Source organism: Oncorhynchus clarkii, chromosome 27 (genome assembly GCF_045791955.1).
Source record: "Oncorhynchus clarkii lewisi isolate Uvic-CL-2024 chromosome 27, UVic_Ocla_1.0, whole genome shotgun sequence".
Classification (NCBI taxonomy): Eukaryota; Metazoa; Chordata; class Actinopteri; order Salmoniformes; family Salmonidae; genus Oncorhynchus; species Oncorhynchus clarkii.
The window spans coordinates 5,475,887-5,494,551 of record NC_092173.1 but is presented as its reverse complement, the minus strand read 5'-3'; the positions used below and the strand labels follow the sequence as shown (position 1 = coordinate 5,494,551).

At 41.5% G+C, this 18,665-nt stretch overlaps 1 protein-coding gene across 1 annotated transcript in view; it reads right to left on the bottom strand.

Moving 5' to 3' along the window:
- Nucleotides 1–5,044: 5,044 nt before the first annotated feature.
- LOC139386358 (calmodulin-1) overlaps nucleotides 5,045–18,665 on the bottom strand; it is a 20,061-nt gene continuing 6,440 nt past the window's right edge. The window contains exons 2-6 of the mRNA XM_071131897.1: nucleotides 10,722–10,752; nucleotides 10,155–10,298; nucleotides 8,905–9,011; nucleotides 7,842–7,977; nucleotides 5,045–7,212 (exon numbers count right to left, since the gene is read on the bottom strand). Coding sequence (XP_070987998.1) covers nucleotides 7,184–7,212; nucleotides 7,842–7,977; nucleotides 8,905–9,011; nucleotides 10,155–10,298; nucleotides 10,722–10,752 — 447 coding nt within the window. The 3' untranslated portion in view covers nucleotides 5,045–7,183. The remainder of the gene's footprint in view (nucleotides 7,213–7,841; nucleotides 7,978–8,904; nucleotides 9,012–10,154; nucleotides 10,299–10,721; nucleotides 10,753–18,665) is intronic.

Genomic DNA, 18,665 nt, shown 5'->3' with positions numbered 1-18,665 from the left:
TCAATTTTTTTAATTTTTTTTTTACAGGAATAAGAATCCTTCTAGTTTTCTACATAGATATCATACCTCATTGCTGATTGGACACTTTCGATCGAGAACACACAAAGCAAAATCAAAGATTGATATCCTGACTTGAGGGACAATACACTTTTGCTCTCTGTGCAGCATGCTTTGTGTTACCTAGTTTACCTTAAGGTGATGTGTTTAACAGAGATGGTGTTCCACTCCAGGAAATTCCGTCAAGGACTCCTGGCAATGACTCCCCATGGAGTAATTATAATGACCATCAGCGATTAATATGCCAACCTCCAGTGAAAGGTAGGCATCTGTTTTCTGTAACTTGGAACAGAGGACATCACTCTTTGTGGTGCATAGAGGCTAGACACTTCCCTTGACCAAGGGCTTTTTGGTTGAAGGGAAAGTAATTAATGAGTTTCTGCAGATGGATTGATCCCATCTGACCACAGCTATCCCACTTTTCCAGAAGTGCATGTCTGTCCAGTTGGGCCTGTTCATGACTGCAGAACAGAATCAAACACCTCATTATAAAAGGTCATGACTTCCATGCCTTCGTTTAACCTTTAGATTTGTAATGGCAAACTAAGTGAGGGAGACACAGTCAGTGTTACAGACCTAAGGGTCAATGTCCAATGGCCCAAGAAGCTCTCTGAAGTAGCTGGGGCAAATCATACTAGATGTTTCTCTCTTTGGATGCAGTTATCAAAGGAATTGCTCTGACAGGCTACCAGAATGGGGCTTTTTAGATAAACGCAGAAAATAAAGTCTGAGCTTAACACGGGCTTAGAAGATACATTTTGTTCTATGTGAGATAATATCAGCCAGTTAACATGACTTCATGATTTATGAAGCCTTTATGCGCTTAGGTGCTTGTTTTGATTACATAAATCCTTCAGAATTCCCAAACGTGATGTTAGCGGATTAAGATTATTTCATAGAGGAAAATGTATAAGATCTCCTAGGCCTGTGTTTACCACAGACCTTATTTGTGGCATTTATCCCGCAAAAAAACATTAATTTCCCCATAGGCTTTGACCAATCAGCCATGGCGTAGTTATTGACTTAAAAAATATGCAATTACTATTGCTCCCCAATGGGCTCAGACGTCAATTCAACGTCTATTCCACGTTGGTTCAACGTAATTTCATTGAAATTATGTGGAAACAACATTGATTCAGTGTGCCCAGTGGGTCTCTATACCTTCCAGGTTATAATAATAATAATAATAATAATATTGTTGTATTTTGTATAGTATATATATATATATATATATATATATATATATGTATTTTGTATAGTGTTTTTCATTACAAACAAGAATATCAAAGTCGCTTTGAAAACCAAAACAAATCTAGTGATCTAGCAGGCCGTGGTTGATGGTCTTTCACAAGTTCATGGGTCTGGTTGTAAAGGCAGTTTGGAAAGGCAGTCAGTAGCTTTAGCGGAGGGAGCAGTGGCGTACCACAGGAAAGAGCCGTTCACTTCACTTCCTACAATTCTACTCATTTCACCAGAGAAAAATGTGCAATTTTATAGCTAAATTCATGCTACTCTACATTATTGTGCCATGAGGCAGAGAGAAAATGTTGCTGTTTTAAAGCCCATTTACTGCTATTCTACACATATTGCCATGGGGCAGAGAGAAAATGTGCAGTTTAATAACTAATCACATATTATTCTACACATTTTGCAATGAGTCTGAAAGCATTTAGCATTTTTAAAGCTAATTCTACATAATTCAAACCAGTTCTGCTACATTTGATATGTGGTACAGTAGAAGCACATCAAATGGCCTGAACTCTCAACTTGAATAACTTTTGATTTGATGAAAAAACAAACACTTTTTTCAGTGGTGACCAGGTGTCTGTAAAAAAATGATGGGTGGCAAACAATAACTGAGTCATGAAATGCGAGATAATTAGAAAGGCTACATCGATTGTGTTATATTTCCCTACTTAGATTAATGTCAGGGGATAATTATATTATCTTATCAATGAGACAGAGACAGAGCAACAAACACCTAAATGAATAATAAGGCTTACGTTAGACCAATACCTTCCAGACCTTGAGGTCTGCTGAACCGATCTCAAGCATTAAATCAGTCTCACCTCATTAAAATGTTAAAAGTTCAGTCGCTTTTTATATTTCCACACTATGAGGTCGAAATAACACTCTGAAATTGTGAAAATTGTGATAATTCCATTTTAGTGTGGGAGCTTTAAAAACAAAATAAGCCTGGAATTTCAGCCTGTACCGCATGACATCACAATCTGATCTGATTATTCTGACCAATGACCAGTCATCTTTTATTTGCATATTCATCCTCCCACTGTGACGGGGGAAGCGGATAAACTCTGGATTATAGACAATCCTATCCGCAAATCAGGGCTGTGTATGTCAATATATGTACATTTGTATCAACACAGCCACAAAATCAGACTGAGCGTATCAATGGCAAAAGGAGGATCAGGGAAATACATTATAAAAATATATGTTGAGTTATTTTCATGCAATAAACACACGGTGGTGATTTAAAAATCAAATGTAATGTCTACTTAAACGATAATGCCCGAGAAGCCGGTGTTTGGAGGGTATATTGGCACAGGTGTTGTTAGGCCGCAGGTAGCCTAGTGGTTAGAGCGTGGGGCCAGTAACGAAAGATTGCAAGATCAAATCCCCGAGCTGACAAAGTAAAAAAATAACTGTTGTTCTGCCCGTGAACAAGGAAGTTAACCCACTGTTCCTAGCCCATCATTGTAAATAAGAACTTGTTCTTAACAGATTTGCCTAGTAAAATAAATAAAACAAGATAAAGTAGGGGGCTGGCAATCTGTGCCAATATATCCTACAAACACGGGCTTTGAGGGCATTTTCACTTGTATACAACGGGTTATCAACATATTCAAATAATGATTTATTTTTATTAAAATCGTTATTTTGATTCATTTATTCATATTATTTCATCCTTTCACAAGATATAATCCTGACACAAATCTAGGGTTACTGGAGACGCGACCCAGTTGTTCAGTCTTTTTGTTCTGTATCTATGGACGCAACCCAGTAGTTTGTTCTAAGAGTTTCATTGCCAAACTGGCTGGAAACGTTGTTAGCCCTTTCTTGCTAGCTAGCCAACTACAGCTAATTTACACTCACATCAAAAAGCCAGTATAACAGCAAAGTAGCTGCATTTGCATTTGTTTAAGCTGTTTTCTAGTGACATTTATTTGGATATATCCATAACATTGAGCTAATGAGGCGTGATTTTGTCTGGCATTGAAAATGTGCTCCCTCGTCAGGACACTTGTTCAGAGGAGCTAGCCAACAACACAGCTACAGGAACACAATCACTTCAAACAGAAGCTAGAAAGACTGCAAATTGGCTGTGTGTTGTTTGAGCTTTTTTCTATTTAATTATTTTTGTATATATTCATAAAAAGGATGCCAGCCGATTCATGATTTCGACTGCCTGAGAAACGCTGTCTTGTCCCAACACGTTCATTACTATGGGACAGCAGGAGATCAAATTTCAATATTGAAACAACGGTGCAAATGTCAGAGACAGACCAGGTTTACACAAATCTCCACTGTTGAAAACAAAATGTTAGTCTAAAAGAAATGTGAGATACTGTCTAGATGCTTTTATAGTGGAGATCAAGTTTATAAATTGCCTGGCTGGGCTGATGAGACAGTGGATTGTGCAGTCAGATGGAACAGAGTAAATAGGCATTTTAACGTCATAGATTTGGCCGGTGGCAATTTGTGGAATGGACACCGTCTGGAACACGGTTTTAACCAATCAGCATTCAGGATTAGACCCACCCATTGTATAAAAATTCTATAACTGTCAGCTGACAAAGGCTTCTGAGCAGATTCCAAGACAATGATACAGCATCATCTAGTGAGGAAATGTGAAACTACACCCAGAGCAGAGCATCACATAAGGCCATTTTGTCCTCCACACAACTATGAAAAGGTGAGGACAACACAAGAGTGAGAGGACTAATAGGATATGGATAAAACCCGCTTTGGCATTTATGGACATTGCCATTGAGGGCTTCCACCATTTGAAAGTAGTTAACTGAGTGGAAATTCCTGTGTTAAGGATCACATAATTCCACCTTCAGGAGAGATCAGCCAATGAATTATACTTGTGAGCAAACACTAGGTGGCAGTAAAAAATGTTTTGTTTATTATTACACCTTGTCGGCTCGGGTATTCGAACCAGCGACCTGTCAGTTATTTGGTTCCTTCAGATCTGCTGTAGTTGGAAGCATATTATGTGAACAGAGGCTATTCTTGTCTACTACCCATAGGGTAGGCACTCTAATGCAACAGAACAAGTTTACTCCTAAATATCAGATTATATTGAATTTCTTACACTAGTGCAGTAACGTAATATCTCTACATAAATTGTAGTTTACTCCCTTTACACAGGCACCTTGCCCAGTCACGATCATGTGTTTAAAAAAAATATATTTTTTTTTACAACCACCATAGACTATATTTAGACAGTTGAAGTACAGTAAAGGGGGTCATAGCTTTCCAGCTAAGTGATGTCCTCAGGTTCCTAATTAATGTACCAGACCTACTTACTGTACTATAAAATAATCTATCACATCCAACCAGCCCCAGAAATGATGGGTCTCATTGGCTATCCCTGTCCGTCACGTGTGGGTTGGGCTTGGAGTTACAGGGGTGAGATGTAACGAACCGGACTGACCCGGATTACCAGAGGCTCCTGTAGCAATCCCAGGAGCCACCAAATATAGTCTGGTGCAGCCAGAGATAGCTCCTCTTACAGAGGCCGGGGTGACCTCCTCTGACCCAATCTCAGACGGTGTCTTGTAAAGGATATTATGAAGACTGCAAGGAGACTGGCAGCCTGGGAAACACACACTAACGGAACTGAGTTGAAGTTCCATCCATACTCCAAATAACTGCCATGAGTACATGCTAAAGTCAGCGCATTTTACACAAACAAGTGAGCAATGAAAATGGCAATTTAAGTATTACGCAAGACAAGGAGTCATAGTGAATTACAGTCACTTTATTTATTCATTCATGGCAAACAATATTTCACATCTTTAAATTTGTACGCTATCTCCAGAAGATTAACAGTCAGTAACCATGTGTCTTTTCCAACCTTTCAATCAAAAGTTAACCAACCAGTAAAAGCTAGCCAGAAAGTTTTAGTCCCAAAGTTGTCTTTTAAGCAACAATTCAATACCTACGCTAGCATTCCTGCCATTCAACCCTAAATACATTTTAAACCCTTAATTTATACCAGCCTGAAATGTATTTTTTCAACTCACTGACAAAAATAAATATATTAGTGAATATATACTCTGTTCAGTAGAACAGCAAGCAGAGCACGGATAAAAGATGTGAACACTTGACAACATGAGGATCTGACAAATCCATAGGAGCAAGAGACAAAATGAGTTATTCCAGCAGCAGCAACGTTGACTTTTTCAGAACATTTCCAAATATACGATTTACACCAAAGTGCAAATAGGTATGTACTGTATATAGTTTATATTGTATATTCATATGTTCTAATTTGCTCTTGCAAGAAGCGCTCTTGCAAGAAGATTGAGGCTTTTGAGTATTATGGCACATTTCAAAACATCACAGGTCATACTAGATCAACAATAGGTCATGCAAAGTTTTAGATACAGTAATATTTGACCAAAATGTTTAATTTATATATTAATATTTGATAACACATTTAAAAAGCAGAACATTAATATTTGTATCAGGATATATGTTAGCAGATAAAATATATTTACAGCAATGCTCTCAAAGTGTGTTACCATAATCAACGATCTGAAACTGCACATCTACATACTCCTATGCCATAGGTCAATGGTGCTGGGAAATTAAAAGCCTTGTATGAGAATGAAAGACAACAGCCTGCCCAAAAAAAAACTTTAAAAAAGCCTATTAAAACCAACCAACCAGTGCTTTTCTAAATCAACTCCCTACAACCCCTTAGGGATGGGAGAATTCTCTCAACCTAGCACCAATGAAACTCCTTCCACTGTAATTCGTGCACCAACCGTTAGTGACATGTATTTTACAAATTATATATAACAGTGTACAAAACATTAGGGACACCTGCTCTTCCATGATAGACTGACCAGGTAAAAACTACGATCCCTTATTGATGTCACTTCTTAAAGGGGAGGAGACGGGATAAATAATGATTTTTAAGCCTTGAGACATGGGTTGTGTATGTGTGCCATTGAGGTTAAATGGGCAAGACAAAAGTTAAGTGCCTTTAAACGTGGCATGGTAGTAGGTGCCAGGCGTACCAGTTTGAGTGTGTGTCAAGAACTGCAACACAACTGGGTTTTTCACACAACAGTTTCCTGTGTATTTCAAGAATGGGCCACCACCCAAAGCACATCAAGCCAACTTTGACAACGATGGGACGTATTGGAGTCAACATGGGCCAGCATCCCTGTGGAACGCTTTCGACACCTTGTAGAGTCCATGCCCGGACAAATTGAGGCTGTTCTGAGGGCAAGTGGGGTGGGTGGGGTTGCAACTCAATATTAGGAAGGTGTTCCCAATGTTCTGTACACTCAGTGTATAGCAATATATTTATGTATATACCTCCAGTGTGTATACAATCCACAATGGGATCAGAACCACCTTGTTGTGACATGACTGTCTCAGAAGGGGTGCATGCAAGAAGGCAGTTACCCAATTCAATGTAAGAAATCAGCACTGCGATTTGTGACTGCACCGTTAGCCTAAATTGTTTTCAGGGTAGGAAAAAGGCTCAAAATAGTAAGCTTCTCTCTATGAGGAAAGACAGCCATATCTGGTATGGATTCCTATCCCTCTGCCTCGTCCGTGTTGCCCTTTCCTCAAATTTAGTCGGCATCTGGAAGCCTCCGAAGGATCTTACTCTGGAGTAAGGGCCTCACGCCTCGTTAAAGCTTGGTCCATTAACATCTGTTAGGGATTCATCTGCAGTCGCTCTTAAAACAGATCCCGTAGAAGTAGTTGGATTTTTTTTTTGATTAAAGAATTTTGTACATTGAATCATTTTTTTGTTTTACATTTTGGCTTGATTATTGGTTTGTTTTCTTAAAGACAGAGTGATCTTAGGAGGACAAGCAATGTGAGAGAGAAATGTGTGAGAGCACAGTCCACTTCACTTGGCTGTCATCATCTGCACAAACTCTGGAAGGCAGAACAAAACAGGGAGAAAGAAATAAGAAATCCACAAGAATAAAGGGCATTCAGTTAACAATGATTACATCCCAAGGCATATAAGATTGGAACATGAGGAATCAATGTCTTCAATACTATTTTCAATTCAATGAACAGTGATTATTTATTAAGCTGTGAGTGAGCATGTCATGTATAAACCAATCTTTTTGCCTTTCTTTTTTGCATCAAAGCAAATAGAAATAAAGCGCACAAAACCAGTTTGTCCCTACCCGAGGACTAGAGGAAAGCCTGAAGCGTTGCTTCAGTGTAAATACAAGCCATGTCCTGGCTTAACTGACAGGGGCAACAGTGGAAAGACACCGACTTCAAAAAACTCACAGTAGATATGAGGATGAGCAGGAAGGGGGAGGAAAAAGGAGGAGAGAGAAAAATGCCATGTTTTAAGAGAATCTATAGCCCTTAGGGAAGCTTTTTTGCAAATCTTAAGGTACCGGGGAAGTTTAAGAAATACAGTGATAGCTCCACCTTGGCTTGCAATGGGCTTACTAAGGGGAGCTTCCACCATTTTGTTTCCACCTATCCATTTCCTTTAGATCTGCAAACACACGAGCGGGAAAGCGGAAGGACGTTGAGCTCACCCTCATAGTTGACCTGTCCGTCTCCATCGATGTCGGCCTCGCGGATCATCTCGTCCACTTCCTCGTCTGTGAGCTTCTCCCCGAGGTTGGTCATGACGTGCCGCAGCTCTGCCGCGCTGATGTAGCCGTTCCCATCCTACAGGGAGAACAGGCTCATTCAATAGACAAAGAGCGAAGGCTCTACATACAGTACTTTGACCTGTCAGAATGAGATTAGGTCTAAACAAGAGTTTCCTATCTGAACAATCAGTGACATCTCCCTCTCCTGAACACAGCCCGGGCTTATCTGGTCTGCTGGTAAATTAAAATGGTCCCTGGCTGCCCCATCTGTGTGACAGCCAGAGACATGCATGGCTCTGGTCCATCTGCTCATCCAGCCGCAGCCTGGCGTTCTCTGGCTCTAGCGCTGCCAAGTCTCAAGAGCCGCAAAGGGAGAGATGATAAACAGAGCAGGGGAATGCTGACACAGACTGGCATCCTAGCAGACTGGCACCGTAGCAGTAACCAAGGTTCTTCAGGACAGTTGCACAAATGTCCCAAGGAAACAAACCTTACAATCACATTGATCCGTCAAATAGGCTGCAAACAAACAACCGCAATACACACTCCCAAAATCACAAGGCTCTGTTTAAAGGGGTTGCATTGTTCCAGGCTGCACAAAGCAATATAAACCCAGCCAATGAGCTCTCCCTATTAGCTTGTGACTCAGATGTCTGCACTGCAATAATCTGCCTGCGGGTAACATTATACTCCGCTCCCTGTCCACAAACAAAGCCCTCCTCTCAGCAACACAGTTAAGGAGACACAACCATGATGACTAACACATCAGGATTGCAGAGGCATGCACACGAGCAGTGGCGCCATTGTCCATCACACGTTCAACATCACATTCCTAAAACATGAAGTGTTAGTCTCTCTCTCTCCCCCCTACAATCCCTTTGGTCCAATATTCACAACTCCAAACAAAAAAACAGATCAAAATGGCTCATGTTCCAAAACACTAAGCACATTTCCAATTGACTGGGTACAACAATCAAAAGGAGATGGTGTGGAGCGCGAGTACCTTATCAAAGACTCTGAAGGCTTCTCTGATCTCCTCCTCGCTGTCTGTGTCCTTCATCTTCCTTGCCATCATTGTCAGGAACTCTGGGAAATCGATCGTTCCATTACCTAAGGACAAACAAGACAGTCTTGATTTTACGTTTGTGTGCACAGACAAAGACTCATTTTATTTCAGAATGAGCAGTGTTGAGATCTTGTTGGGACATTTTGGAATGAGCTCAAAAACGATATCCTCTTTGCATCCGATTGCAAGGGCAGCACCATTGACTCAATCTCCATTTTTAAGTAGTCCATTTTCTTCTTCTATGAGTTGACAAACTGAAAGGGTGCAAGACACCACCTAGTGTGTTGTTTGAACAGATAAAAGCCAAGGTTGCCGCATTTCTGCCACCTCACAAGTATAATTAATTGGCTGATCCCTGCTGATGACCCAGGTGGAATCATGTGATCCTTCCTTAACCCATAGGAAGTCCCACCTAGTTTACTACTGTCAAAATGGTAGAAGCCCTAAATGGCAATAGTAAATGGGGTCTTTTTGTAGGCACCAACTTTACCATTGCTTATTGGCCAAAAACAACAAGTGGGGTTTTGAGGGTTTTTGGATAAACACAAGCTTAGAACTTACACGCTTTGTTCTATGAGATAATGTTCATCAGACAACGTCACTTTGTGAATTATGAAACACTTATGTAATCAATACAAGCACATACAGGCTTCATAATTTATAAACGGAATGTTAACGGACTGATATTTTATAGAACACAACGTGAAAGATCTCCTAAACCAGTGTTAACCTCAGATCTTATCGGCTTGTATACCAAAACCCCATTCATTTCCCCCATAGGAATGGCTGAACGAGCCAAAAAGGTAAATCATTTCCGGTTTTAGGACTACATGCTGACGAGCTGCATGTCCATGCCAAAGACATGTTTTATCCATCTAGAGTCCTCCAACTCTGCGGGTGAGCCTCTGTTGTGTGGGAACATTGGATATTTGAAATGTGATCCACCATGAAACCAGAGCCATGGTGCCATCCAGGGAGGGCGGCAGGTAGCCAAGTGGTTAAGAGCGTTGGGCCAGTAATTATGCAATGTTTGTGTGTGCGTTCCCATTCATCCACCATGTCAATAATGTACAAGGGTCAGCCTTGTTGGGTTCTGACCATACGTGTGCATCAGCAAGTGTGAATGAGTAAGTCAGTGTGTGTGTGTGTGTGTGTGTGTGTCATTGTACACATCTCTCTAATCTTACCATCAGCGTCTACCTCGTTGATCATGTCCTGTAGTTCTGCCTCAGTAGGGTTCTGTCCCAGAGAGCGCATGACAGTGCCCAGCTCCTTGGTGGTGATGGTGCCGTCACCGTCCTTGTCGAACAGTGAGAACGCCTCCTTGAACTCTGATTACGGGAACAGTGTGGGATTGGTGGAAATTACTATATCGGCTATGTCCAGTCTAAATGGTCTTCCTATCCTTCATCTGCACTGATGTGAGAGAACTGGACAGGTAAGGGCAAATTCCCAGAATGCATTCAACATATTGATTTCACACAATTGTTCAGATCTGTGCAGATGAAGAAAAAACAACATACAAATACTAAAGAATGGTTTGTACAAGATTAGCAGCAGTTGTACAAACTAAACAGGCAGAGCAGCCTACAATGTTGGTCACTAGTACTACCTTGAGGAGTCAAGAGCCTAAGGACCCACATTATCTGCCAACCGACGTGAACTCAGTCACGTCTACTAACTGGGATTGGATTGAAGAGCTTTGAAAATGGACAGAAAGAACCTCACTGTTCAGGGTTAGGGTTAGTACTCACCAGCAATCTGCTCCTCAGTCAGTTGGTCAGCCTGTGAAGATGAGAGGAAGCAAGAGTGAGAGTTGTCCACTGCCCCTGATATATTATTATAATTGAGGTAAATTACACCAGTCGCCTAATGGCTGCTCTTTTACTCCTATGTGTAAAACCATACCTGCTCCATCGTATTCACATGAGATCAGATGAGTTGACATGGCAGTGATACGCTCACTCATAACCTCAGTGCTCACAGGAGTAGGACAACGTTCACATGCACACTCATACCACATTATTATTTGGAATACTCAAGTATTCTGTTTGAGTTGACGCATATAAGCATTTCCGGTTTACAATAACCCGAAAACGGGATAATGTGGCATGTAAACATCTTACCCAGTTAACTTTTTTTTCCCGCGGTCAATCCTCCATAATTTATTTGGCTGATATTCTGTATTGGACCACATAGCGTACTGGCTACTTTCACCCCTACATTTCTGCTTATAATTTCCGACATTTGGTAGGCCACGTTTCTCAACTAGTTAGATACATACAGCTTCTCTTCTGTCATAGCCTAACTAGCCCCAGAACACTAAATACAGTAGTGCTCACCAGAATGCCTTACATGGATAGAATCAACGCATTAGTAATCTAGTTAACACAGGATATTTTCCAGAATATTTTAAAAATGTGGTCACTGATCTTAGGCCAGTTAGCGCATTCCCGCCAATTAGATCTGTTTCTAGTACTTGCAATTTCAAATCAAACTTTATTGGTCTCAGTTTTGCAGGTGCAACAATTGCTTGTTTATAGCTACAACAGTGTAGTAATACCTAGCAAATTAATTTAAAACCACAACGCAGAAAAATAAAGAAATATCAGCACGAGCAAAACAAAGCACGAACCACTGCATTTAACCACGGAAAGAGGACTGTGAATATGGCCGAATATGAACAGTGTAGTTATTCCCTCCTCAAGGCAATCAAACATGCAAAATGTCAGTATAGGGGCACAGTAGTGGCAATTCAACGGCTCAGACCCTGCCACATACGTCTCGTGTCTACAGGAAACGACGTCTCACTTCCAGACAAACTAAACACCTTTGCCCGCTTTGAGGATAATACAGTGCCACCGTCGCGGCCCGCTAACAAGGACTGTCCTCCCACCCTTCTCTGTGGTCGACATGAGTAAGACATTTAAACGTTTTAACTTCTCTAGGGTAGGGGGCAGCATTCGGAATTTTGGATGAAAAGCGTGTCCAAATTAAACTGCCTGCTACTCAGTCCCAGAAGATAGGATATGCATATAATTAGTAGATTTGGATAGAAAACAAAGTTTCCAAAACTGTTAAAATAATGTCTGTGAGTATAACAGAACTGATATGGCAGGCGAAAACCAGAGGAAAATCCAACCAGGAAGTACTATTATTTTGAAAGGCTGTTTTTCCATTGAAAGCCTATACACCATACAAAGACTTAGGACCGACCCATGTGGCCAGTCTTTAGGCATCGTTTCAGGCTTTTACTCTGAAAAATTAGGGAGATACACCACTTTCAATCAGTGGCCAGTGGAAATTTCCATTCATCAGCCATGCGCCCTGATCGTGAACGCACCTTGTTTCTCCTTTCCTATCGACAAAGCTTTTGTCCGGTTGAAATATTATTATTTATGACAAAAACAGGAGGATTGATTTTAAAACATCGTTTGGCATGTTTCTACTAACTTTTATTGTACTTATAAAAAAAACTTTTAGTCCTGGAATTAGTGCACGCGCCTTCTGCATTTGGATTACTGGACAAAAGGCGAACAAAAATGAGGGTTTTGCTCATAAAGAGGGACATTATCAAACAAAGCAAACATTTATTGTCTAACATGGAGACATGGGTGTGTCACCAGATATAGATCAAAGGTAAGTGATTCATTTTAATGCTATTTCTGACTTTTGTGACACCTCTCCTTGTTTGGAAAATGGCTGTATGGGTTTGTGGCTAGGAGCTGACCTAACATAATCACAAAGTGTGCTTTCACCGTAAAGCATTTTTGAAATCTGACTCAGCGGTTGCTTTAAGGAGAAGTTTATCTATATTTCCATGCTTAACACTTGTATCGTTTATCAATGTTTATGATGAGTATTTCTGTTATTTGATGTGGCTCTCTGCACTTTTACCGGATGTTTGTTTGAGACAATGCATTTCTGACCATAACGCGCCAATGTAAACTGAGATTTTTGGATACAAATATGAACTTTAGCGGGGGGAAAAACATGCATGTATTGTGTAACAAGAATATCCTATGAGTAACATCTGATGAAGATCAAAGGTTAGTGATTAATTCTCTCCATTTCTGCTTTTTGTGACTCTTCAGCTGGAAAAATGTATTTTTCTGTGACTTAGGTATTGACCTAACATAATCGTTTGCTGTGCTTTCGCAGTAAAGCCTTTTGAAATCGGACACTGTGGTTGGATTTACAAGAAGATTATCTTTAAAATGGTGGATAATACTTGTATGTTTGAGGAATTTTAATTATGGGATTTCTGTTTTGAATTTGGCGCCCTGCAATTTCACTGGCTGTTGTCGAGGTGGGACGCTAGCGTCCCCTGGTACCAGAGAGGTTAACCCTCGCAAGGCTGCTGGCATCCGTAGCCACATCCTCAGACCATGCGCAGACCAGTTGGCTGGTGTGTTTACAGACATATTCAGTTGCTCCCTATCCCAGTCTGCTGTCCCAACTTGCTTCAAGATGGGTACAGGAACAATGGTGGCCAAGGCGGCAAAGATAACTGAACTAAATTACTATCGCCCCGTAGCACTCACTTCTGTCATCATGAAGTGCTTTGAGAGAGTAGTCAAGGATCATATCACCTCCACCGTACCTGCCACCCTAGACCCACTTCAGTTTGCATACCGCCCAAATAGGTCCAAAGATGCAATCGCCATCACACTGCACAATCCCATCTAGACAAGAGGAATACCTATGTAAGAATGCGATTCATTGACTTCAGCTCAGCATTCAACACCATAGTATCCTCCAAGCTCATCATTAAGCTGGAGGCCCTGGGTCACAAGCTCGCCCTATGCAACTGGGTCAGGGACTTTGACCGTCCTCCCCCAGGTGGTGATGGTAGGAAACAACATCTCCACTTCGCTGACCTTCAACACTGGGACCCCACAAGGGTGCGTGCTTAGCCCCCTCCTGTACTCCCTGTTCACCCATGACCGTGCCATTTTCTGATCACGCTTATTCCTCATGGTATCCACTTACGTTCCATTGCTCATGAAGACAAAGGAATACTCCGGTTGGAACTTTATTGAAGCTATATGTTAAAAACATCCTAATGATTGATTCTGTACTTAGTTTGAAAAGTTTATTCGACCTGTAATATAACTTTGAAGTTTTTGTCCGACGTAACACTGACCAGAATGAGCGTTTGTATATACACTGCTCAAAAAAATAAAGGGAACACTTAAACAACACAATGTAACTCCAAGTCAATCACACTTCTGTGAAATCAAAACTGTCCACTTAGGAAGCAACACTGATTGACAATAAATGTCACATGCTGTTGTGCAAATGGAATAGACAACAGGTGGAAATTATAGGCAATTAGCAAGACACCCCCAATAAAGGAGTGGTTCTGCAGGTGATAACCACAGACCACTTCTCAGTTCCTATGCTTCCTGGCTGATGTTTGGTCACTTTTGAATGCTGGCGGTGCTTTCACTCTAGTGGTAGCATGAGACGGAGTCTACAACCCACACAAGTGGCTCAGGTAGTGCAGCTCATCCAGGATGGCACATCAATGCGAGCTGTGGCAAGAAGGTTTGCTGTGTCTGTCAGCGTAGTGTCCAGAGCATGGAGGCGCTACCAGGAGACAGGCCAGTACATCAGGAGACGTGGAGGAGGCCGTAGGAGGGCAACAACCCAGCAGCAGGACCGCTACCTTCGCCTTTGTGCAAGAAGGAGCAGGAGGAGCACTGCCAGAGCCATGCAAAATGACCTCCAGCAGGCCACAAATGTGCATGTGTCTGCTCAAACGGTCAGAAACAGACTCCATGAGGGTGGTATGAGTGCCCGACGTCCACAGGTGGGGGTTGTGCTTACAGCCCAACACCGTGCAGGACGTTTGGCATTTGCCAGAGAACACCAAGATTGGCAAATTCGCCACTGGCGCCCTGTGCTCTTCACAGATGAAAGCAGGTTCACACTGAGCACATGTGACAGATGTGACAGTCTGGAGACGCCGTGGAGAACGTTCTGCTGCCTGCAACATCCTCCAGCATGACCGGTTTGGCGGTGGGTCAGTCATGGTGTGGGGTGGCATTTCTTTGGGGGGCCGCACAGCCCTCCATGTGCTCGTCAGAGGTAGCCTGACTGCCATTAGGTACCGAGATGAGATCCTCAGACCCCTTGTGAGACCATATGCTGGTGCGGTTGGCCCTGGGTTCCTCCTAATGCAAGACAATGCTAGACCTCATGTGGCTGGAGTGTGTCAGCAGTTCCTGCAAGAGGAAGGCATTGATGCTATGGACTGGCCCGCCTGTTCCCCAGACCTGAATCCAATTGAGCACATCTGGGACATCATGTCTCGCTCCATCCACCACAGACTGTCCAGGAGACAGGCTTTATAAATGGACATTTTGGGTATACATGGACGGATTTAAATCGGAAAAAATACCCAATTGTGATGTTTATAGGACATATAGGAGTGCCAACAAAGAAGCTCGTCAAAGGTAATGAATGTTTTATATTTTATTTCTGCGTTTTGTGTAGCGCCGGCTACGCTAATTATTTTGTTTACATCCCCTTCAGGTATTTCGGGGTGTTGCATGCTATCAAATAATAGCTTCTCATGCTTTTGCCGAAAAGCATTTAAAAAATCTGACATGTTGGCTAGATTCACAACGAGTGTAGCTTTAATTCAGTACCCTGTATGTGTGTTTTAATGAAAGTTTGAGTTTTATCGAGTACTATTAGCATTTGGCGTTGCGCACTTCCATTTCCTGTTGGCTAGGTGAGACGCTGGCGTCTCAGTGGCTGTAAGAGGTTATTAAGGAGAGGTATATCTATAATTCCATGTGTAACACTAGTATTATCATCTACATTTATGATGAGTATTTCTGTTGAATGATGTGGCTATGCAAAATCACCGGATGTTTTTGGAACTAGTGAATGTAACGCGCCAATGTAAACTCATATTGATAAATATGAACTTTATCAAACAAAACATACATGTATTGTGTAACATGAAGTCCTATGAGGGTCATCTGATGAAGATGATCAAAAGGTGAGTGATTCATTTTCATCTCTATTTGTGTTTGTGACTCTAGCTGGAAAATCTTTGGCTTGAAAATGGCTGTGTCTTTCTGTGGCTATGTGGTGACCTAACAATCGTTTGTGGTGCTTTTGCTGTAAAGCATATTTGAAAAATCCGACACTGTGGTGGGATTAACAAGATTAGCTTTAAAATGGTATGAGATACATGTATGTATGAGGAACTTTAAATTATGAGATTTGATGTTTTGAAATTGGCGCCCTGCACTTTCACTGGCTGTTGTCATATTCCACATCGAAAGGAGAAGGTGGAAAGTTAAGTTCCTTGGCATACATGTCACAGACAAACTGGTCCACCCACACAGACAGCGTGGTGAAGAAGGCACAACAGTGCCTCTTCAACCCCAGGAGGCTGAAGAAAATTGCGCTCGTCACCTAAAACCCTGACAAACATTTACAGATGCACAAATCGAAAGCATCCTGTCGGGCAGTATCGCTGCCTGGTACAGCAACTGCACCGCCCTCAATCGCAAGGCTCTCCAGAGGGCGGTGCGGTCTGCACAACCCATCACCGGGGGCAAACTACCTGCCCTCCAAGACACCTATAGCACCCGATGTCACAGGAAAGCCAAAAAGATCAAGAAAAGCCGCCCGAGCCACTGCCTGTTCATCCCGCTACCATCCAGAAGACGAGGTCAGTACAGGTGCATCAAAACATGGACCGAGAGACTGAAAAACAGTTTCTACCTTAAGGCCATCAGACTGTAAAAAGCCCTGACTAAGAGGCTGCTGCCTACCTACATACAGACCAGAAATCAATGTCCACTTTAATAAATGAATAACTAGTCATTAATAAATGCCACTTTAATGTTTAGATATGTTGCATGTTTCATCTCATATGTACAGTTGAAGTCAGAAGTTTACCTTTGCCAAATACATTTAAACTCAAGTTTTTCACAATTCCAAACATTTAATCAGTTCAATCCTTTCCCTCTCTTAGGTCAGTTAGGATCACCACTTTATTTTAAGAATGTGAAATGTCAGAATAATAGTAGAGAGAATTATTTATTTCAGCTTTTATTTCTTTCATCACATTTAAATTGTTAAAAACTTGGGTTAAACATTTCAGGTAGCCTTCCAGAAGCTTCCCACAATAAGTTGGGTGAATTTTGGCCCATTCCTCCTGACAGACCTTGTGTAACTGAGTCAGGTTTGTAGGCCTCCTTGCTCGCACACACTTTTTCAGTTCTGCCCACAAATGTTTTATAGGATTGAGGTCAGGGCTTTGTGATTGGCCACTCCAATAGGTTAACTTCTTTGTCCTTAAGCCATTTTGCCACAACTTTGGAAGTATGCTTGGGGTGGTTTGGGATGGTGTTCTTCGGCTTGCAAGCCTGACCCGCTTTCCTCCAAACATAACGATGGTCATTATGGCCAAACAGTTCTATTTTTGTTTCATCAGTCCAGAGGACATTTCTCCAAAAAGTATGATCTTTGTCCACATGTGCAGTTGCAAACCGTAGTCTGGCTTTTTATTGCGGTTTTAGAGCAGTGGCTTCTTCCTTGCTGAGCGGCCTTTCAGGTTATGTCTATATAGGACTCATTTGACTGTGGATATAGGTACTTTTGTACCGGTTTCCTCCAGCATCTTCACAAGGTCCTTTGCTGTTGTTCTGTGATTGATTTGCAATTCTCGCACCAAAGTACGTTCATCTCTTGGAGGCAGAATGCGTATCCTTCCTGAGCGGTATGATGGCTGCGTGGTCCCATGGTGTTTATACTTGCGTACTATTGTTTGTACAGATGAACGTGGTACCTTCAGGCGTTTGGAAATTGCTCCCAAGGATTAACCAGACTTGTGGAGGTCTAAAAAAAAAAAATTCTGAGGTCTTGGCTGATTTCTTTTGATTTCCCCATGTCAAGCAAAGAGGCACTGCGTTTGAAGGTAGGCCTTCAAATACATCCACAGGTACACCTCCAATTGACTCAAAGTATATCAATTAGCCTATCAGAAGCTTCTAAAGCCATGACATTTTCTGGAATTTTCCAAGCTGTTAAAAGGCACAGCCAACTTAGTGTATGTAAACTTCTGACCCACTGGAATTATGATACATTGAATTAAGTGAAATAATGTCTGTAAACAATTGTTGGAAAATGACTTGTGTCTTGCAAAGTTGATGTCCTAACCGACTTGCCAAAACTATAGTTTGTTAACAAGAAATTTGTGGAGTGGTTGAAAAACAAGTTAATGATTCCAACCTAAGTGTATGTAAACTTCCGATTTCAAATGTATTTTACGTCTTGCCTATGCCGCTCGGTCATTGCTCATCCATATATTTAAATATTCTTATTATATCCAATTACTTGTGTGTGTGTGTGTGTGTGTGTGTGTGTATTAGGTAGTTGTTGGGGAATTGTTAGACATTACTGCACTGTCGGAACTAGAAGCACAAGCATTTTGCTACACTCGCATTAACATCTGCTAACCATGTATGTGACCAATACAATTTGATATATACAGTACAAGTCAGAAGTATGGACACACCTACTCATTCAAGGGTCTTTCCTTTGAAGACATCAGAACTATGAAATAACAGATATGCATGTAGTAACCAACAAAAAAAAAGGTAAAAATCTAAATATATTTTATATTCCTCAAAGCAGCCACCCTTTGCACACTCTTGGCATTCTCTCAG